This window comes from Myotis brandtii, unplaced genomic scaffold (genome assembly GCF_000412655.1).
Source record: "Myotis brandtii unplaced genomic scaffold, ASM41265v1 scaffold326, whole genome shotgun sequence".
Classification (NCBI taxonomy): Eukaryota; Metazoa; Chordata; class Mammalia; order Chiroptera; family Vespertilionidae; genus Myotis; species Myotis brandtii.
In genome coordinates, this window is record NW_005362534.1 from 3,929,005 (window position 1) to 3,935,903 (window position 6,899).

At 37.9% G+C, this 6,899-nt stretch overlaps 1 protein-coding gene across 1 annotated transcript in view; it reads left to right on the forward strand.

Annotated features, from left to right (window-relative positions):
• The first annotated feature begins 1,475 nt into the window (after positions 1-1,475).
• The window catches only part of DDX53 (DEAD (Asp-Glu-Ala-Asp) box polypeptide 53), a 25,560-nt gene continuing 20,136 nt past the window's right edge, over positions 1,476-6,899 (forward strand). Inside the window, exon 1 of the mRNA XM_005870982.1 lies at positions 1,476-1,582. Within this exon, the coding sequence (XP_005871044.1) occupies positions 1,476-1,582 (107 nt within the window). The remainder of the gene's footprint in view (positions 1,583-6,899) is intronic.

The following is a 6,899-nucleotide window of genomic DNA, read 5'->3' on the forward strand; positions in this document are numbered from 1 at the left end:
ATAAGCATAAACGATGGATACAGACAACAGGGGGTGAGGGTGAGGGCAAGACTGGGGGGATGAGGGGACAATGGGGGGATAAAGACACATTTGTAATACCTTAATCAATAAAAAAATTAAAAAGAGCATAACTTTCTCTAGCACAAGCCTAAGCACACAGCCAGCATAATGTTTTCTAGTGAATGAGATACTGAAATAACAATTCACTCTGAAATTTGAGGGGCAAGACAGGCTTCTTCTCCATAAAACAAATGAGTGAGAATTAACCTCATCCTACCTGGGGTGTGCACGGTAGCTAATAATGACAAAAATCTTCATAAATTTTGTGTCTCTCTATAAAGAAAAGAAAACCTAATTTGGTCCCCTGCTCCTTGAATTATTGTATTTACAACACAGATTCTCACCATCTTATAATCCTAAGCAGTCTTAACCTTGAGATTTCAAGCGCCTGTCACAAGGCCTTATAAAGGAGCTCTCTGCTCACCCAGCATACTTCAGAAACCCACTCTGCTTTAGTTTCCATTGTTACCTATCCTCTAAAATTGCCAAGAAACTGGCAAATACACAGAGAAAAGTATACTCTTCTGGACACCTTATTCATTTTATTTCCATACAAAAGTTTTTCTTTGCAACATCATGTCTTCAAACAAAAAATGTGTATTGCCTATAACCTATCTACCTTTCCAGTTTCCATTTTTCTCCCATGGACATGATCTAAATCAGTAATCCCTAACCTTTTCAGGCCATCCTAATAGTCCAGCCAATCAACTGATGGTGTATAGTTTTTTTGTTTTTTGTTTCAAGAATAACACTTCCCATTGCGGACCAAACTTGCAATTATTACACTGGCCTGTACATTGCTGTTTCCTTTAGAAATTGCATTTTTTAAATTTTTGACAATTTCTGTGTTGTTAAACAATTCCCGCGAGTCTTTTTATGTGGCCCTGAAAAATGCCCCCAAGGTTTAGTGGAACACAGAAACACAAGTTGAATAGGAATTCGCTGCAGTGGTCAGCAAACTGCGGCTTGTGAGCCACATGCGGCTCTTTGGCCCCTTGAGTGTGGCTCTTCCACAAAATACCGACTTCTGCGCATGGACCACGAAGTTTCAATCACACTGGACATGCACACCCACATGTGGTATTTTGTGGAAGAGCCACACTCAAGGGGCCAAAGAGCCGCATGTGGCTCGCGAGCTGCAGTTTGCCGATCACTGACCTAAGGAATTCGAGGCCATTGTTTCTCTCTCAACTTTGTCTGCAACCATACATATCACTGATGCAATGTAGTGTGATATGTGGCAGATCAATACTGAATATACATAATTTAGATACTTTTCTGTAGGGAGCAACTATTGCTTGGTTTAATCATTCATGGCATTGGAAGTTAACTGCAACTGTCATTGGTGCCAGAACAAGGCACGGAGTTCCCCTTCCTTGACCCTAAATTGAGATTGCAGAGAGATGATTCAAGAAATGTCTGATGCTACTCCTCTAACCTCAGTTGGAGCATGGGCTTCGTCCATCTTGTCACAGGTCAGAGGGTACAAGCGAAGAGGGCTACTGTCTGAAGAGTCAGTCAGGTAATAAAGCCAGAAGTGAAAATCAATAATGAGTGGTCAGAAAAATAATGATGCAGAGTCAACCAGAATCCAGGAAGTCGGTGTATATTAAAACAAGCTATAATTACAGCATTGAAGGTGAAACGCAGATCTGAATTTATTCCACAGGGAGAGTCTGGGATTGAAAATAATTTTTCTGAACTTGTAGGCTCAGTTTTCAATGGATAAACTATATACATAAAGTAAAAAACAATGGACCACACAATTAATGTCTGATTTATAAAACTGTCCATTGACATAACTAACTGCATACACACTAATAATAATACACATGGCAAATACGGCATCAACTCTAATTGTTCCTTTAAAAAAAAGGCGGAAATCTTAGCCAGTACTAACTTCTTCTCTTAGTATTTGGATTTACCATTTATTACTCTACTTTAATGTCCTTTGCTTATTTACAAAGCAGTTTGGAATCATCTCATCTTTGTTATCGTTTAATTAAAGAACTCTACAAAACTCAGTCTACCATCAATGGTCCAATATTCTCTAGCTCTTGTCATTCCCCTCTAGCTCCAACTCTGTTCCGTGCTATAAGAAGACTTTCTACCTGAAAACATGGGCAGGTAATAACCTCATGGTTATCTCAGAATGGTTCCTCCCTCAGAGCAGTAGTGTATGAAATGGAGTTCTCCTACTGCCTGCCCTGAATTTCTGAGAGAGAGAATATGTTCTAGCATGTGCCTCTTTCTAAAGAACTCCCAGCAGAAATCACTGCCCCTCATTTTCTTGTCACAAAATCAATCATTTGTCCTGGCTACACTAAGTCTGCCATTTAGTCATTTCATGCCCAATCCTGTGTGGGCTACAGTAGCATGAATTTTATTTTTCTAGAAAAAGGTAACGAGAGAAAATGTGGCATTCATTTCCATCCCCAGGATCAGAGAACTCGAGAGCTCTAACTTCATCTTGTCAGTTGCTCGATGCGCAGTGCACCATGGGATTCTCTGTGGTCACCCTATGGGTCCTGGGAGGACGTGTGGCAGAGAAATGGGGACGGTTCTCCTGAGTCATTTCTCATCTCACTGGAATGACAGGCCCTGCAAACCCACAAAGCTTGTCCTGGGAAGGCAGACACACACTGTGGGTTATTAATTCCTTCTCTCCCAGCCCCTACCTGGCTTCCCTCTCCCCTGGGCTGGTTTGTGATGTGGGGGCTGGGACTCTGCAGTCCACATTTCTGCTTTGCTGGCTGGAGCCCTATTAGCCTCTAGAAGGGACTGCAGGGCTGGAGGAAGGAGGAGGGACTTGCTCCTTCCTGTCTCTTTCTATGAGGATTTGTCCACCAACACTTCACCGCAGTGGCAGTGCCATCCCGTGACAGCAGCTCAATGCAGATTGCAGATTTTTCAACCTTTGTAGAACCACTCTCTCCCACATCAGAAACAGCAGTGTCTGTCAAGCCTTATCCTTAGAAATCTGGATTTTAATTTTATGGGGCACCTCCTCCAAGCATCTAAGTTTAAATAACATCAACCTCTTCCCTTTGACTGCCCAGCACCAGCTTTGGCGGCAGTTTATGCAAGCTGCTACTTCCTTCTGCCTTTTTAGTTACTGTGCTAACATCATTTTGCCTAATTAACAATCCTTTGTACCAGGGTACTGAGAAAGAAAAGAGCAGCGCCTGCCATGTGGGAGCTGGCCTGGTCTGTCATTAGCCTCACTGGTGCTATGAGCCCACCTGGTACTCACAGCTGTGCCTTGGTGTTCTATTCAGCATAAACACTTGCAAAGAACATCAACATAAGACTAGGCAACTCTCGTGATCATGATGGAACCAGGCAAAGACAAGACCACTCGACAGTCATGTCTAATTGGAGACGAAGCATGAACATTACCTGAACCACAAAACACCAAATATTACTTTTTCCATCTAGTATGAGTGAATGCTGCTTCTTAATTGGTAAGATTTATTGAGATGGCTCCACTCATAGAATTGTCCCCGACTTTTAACAGCATCAAATACAGAGCGTATTGCGTTTGAACGATGCCCCAAATCACCTAACCAAGGACCTAGTTCTAGAATAAATCTTTCTAATAAGCTCTCAGAAAGAGGTGTGCCCTCCCCTCCACTGCAAAGAGAAGGAACCCGACTTGTTCAACTATTGGTGTGTTCCTGGTGGTGTGGATGGAGGACACGGACAGAAATAGAGAGTCACAAGATGCAGCTGCAGAAGTCACTGCCTTGGACTGGGACATTCCACTCGGTAGTTGGGCCCCCATCTCAGACCCCTTGCGTCTCTACTTATTCAATGTGCCACCTGCACTTCACTGGGAGGTAAATTCAAGTTGAACTGTGCCAACTGTTCATTGAAGCCCATCAGCACCAGATTAATTTTGTCTGACTATGAATAAGGCCACTTGGGATTTTGGTGGGTTTTTTTGTATGTGTGTGATCAGATTTGTACTGTTCCTTGGTGAACTTGTTTTTTCCAGCCTTCTAACTGCTGCTCCTATGATAGTTCTTCTTCTCTGGTTTTTTAAGTGTTGGTCGCCTAAAAGACCAAAGTATATAGAGAGAAAACGGACATACTAGTAGGTCCAAAAGTCCACCTTTGAGCCAGCCATGGGGGCTGAAGACTTCAGGAGCACTTCGCAGACCAGTGTCCTTTGACAATGACTCAAATTTTTCCCTGAGTCATCTTTTCAAAACCTTATAAGACTTTACCCTCAATCTTATCTTCATGTTGCCAAGAATTGCTTTGTTTGCTTTCATCTGCCTGGAATTAAAAGGTTTTGCCCAACCCCTGATGGGTGACGACTGGTGTTTGGCCAACCTCTGGGGATAAAGAAGTCACCCAAGTCCTTACAGACTGTTCCAGTTTCCATGGAGTATTCACAATATAACCCTGTATCTCTTCCAGGCGAAACACTTGCCTCCTTTATAGTTTCTCGCTGCAAAACAAACTGAACACTTAGCTCTGTAACTGGTACAATTTTAACATAGACAATTAGGAACTGCAGTGGTCACTTCTGGGAGCTTTTGAGATAAGATTATTCATTGGAGTGATGCTGATAATGGGGAAGCTCTGCATGTATGAAAGCAGGGAGTATATGGGAAATCTCTGTATCTTCTTCTCAATTCTTTTGTGAATCTTAAACTGCTCTAAAAAAAATGTAGTCTTTAAAAATTGTTAAGCAAAAAGAAATCATTCATTTTAGAGTTACCCTAAAATAAAACTTAAAGAAACCCCATGAGGGGATTCTTTGCTTTATTTGTCTAAAAAAGAGATTGTTTCCTTTAATGTGGGAGACATCTTCTCCTTCATTTCCATCCTTAGGGGATTAAGTGCTAGCTGGAATTTTATAACATGGCTTTATAAAATTGTCATGCCTATATTATGTCAAAACCAGCTATATGCCACTCTCCTTATTGTGTACATTTTAAAAACTTTTTTCCCACATTTAAACTTTTGCCCTATCCTTGCGGAGAGAACTTAATTAGCTTTTACAGTGATCACTGCATGTTTGTCTAGAGATGACTTCCTTTAATTTTTTTTGTTTCATTCTCTTTTCCCCTCTCTTGAGAAACTTTAGATTCACCGATCATAAAAACCATTCAGTTATGTGTGCACTCTAGGAAAGAATCAAAATTACCTAAAACAAAAAGTTATTAAACGTGTTTCTTTTTGTGGACTATAAATTTTATTACATAAAGCCCTTGTTAATGTAACCACAAGATAATAAGAAAAGTTTTAGTTTCAAGATATAAGACTTATGGCATGATTCAGAGACATTAAAATTAGTTTAGTCTATAAAAATAAAGTTGGCACAATAATGTGGGTTGTTCAAAAACAGTTAGATTTTTTCCTCAACTTCCCTAAATTTTCTATGTTGGTTTTATGAGTTAAATAAGTGCCCACTCTTGCCCTAGCTGGTTTGGCTCAGTGGATAGAGCGTCGGCCTGCGGACTGAAGAGTCCTGGGTTCGATTCTGGTCAAGGGTATGTACCTTGGTTGCGGACATCCCCAGTGGGGGGTGTGCAGGAGGCAGCTGATGGATGTTTCTCACTCATCAATGTTTCTAATTCTCTATCCCTCTCCCTTCCTCTCTGTAAAAAATCAATAAAATATATTTTTTAAAAATAAATAAGTACCCACTCTTGCTACAAATTGTTTAAAATTAAAAAGTACATATAGAGAATTACTTTCAACTAAATAAAAAATATAGTAGATGTTTAAAAGGTTTAATTTTGTGAATTTCTTATAACGCTATTTAAAAATTACAAAAGTTTAATGTTATTTACTTGTAACTTTTAATTACTCAACTAATTTTTACCTTAAACTTAAATTAATTAATGTTATATTTTGAGTCCTTGCACATTTTCTTAAAAAGAAAAAAATAGAAAATATAGGTTACTAAAAATATCAATTAACCATAATTTCCTAAAATGTCAATAGATTAACAAACTATGCAAATATTCTGGAATAATTCATATATATGAATTTTCACCTTCTCAAAATAAACATTTATGAAAAAATAATTTTTTTCTGTCCTCTTGTTTTCACTTATGTCTAAAGAAAAATACTCTGATTAAATGTAATGAGTAATATAAAATGGCTAATTATATGCAGTACAACAATTTCAGAGAAATAAAAATATGTACACAAGATAATGGATATAATTTCAGCTTTATTTTAAATTATTACAGTTCATTAGATTGTAAATAAATATAATATAGTCTTATTTAATATACTGGTATGTTAATTGTTTTAAGTTAGTTATATAAAAGTTAATTATCTTAAGCTAATGTATTTAAAATGTTTAAATTATTTATTATGTATTTTATAACTTTGTACATATAAACGCATTCATATATAGGTATAGTAATAAATGTCTCCTACAAAATGTATATATAAGTAGTATACCAAAGAAGTAAAATCAGAATTTTGGCCTTGTTATATAGAATGAGAAATATATTTTATGCCCAGATTTGTAGAGGTTCCTATGTCACCAAATTACTCCATTAACTATTCTCAGTTCTTTAGGACATACTTTTAAATCATATTTTCAAAGACTAATTTTTAAGTTCCTAATAATCATTGTGCATTTAGTTTTAACTGTAAATAGTTCCTGCTTTGGATACGTATGACATATCTTGTGGTCTCTTCTATTAACTATTCTTGATTTGCTTTTCCCAAATTTTGGTTCTAAATTTTAAATAACAAATGATTAAGATGTCTTTTATGCCTAAACTCACTTCATGTTTCCTAAACTGTCCATTAAGTAACAAAACAATTTCCTTTTTGATCTATTTTTTAAACCCACACAAACAAAA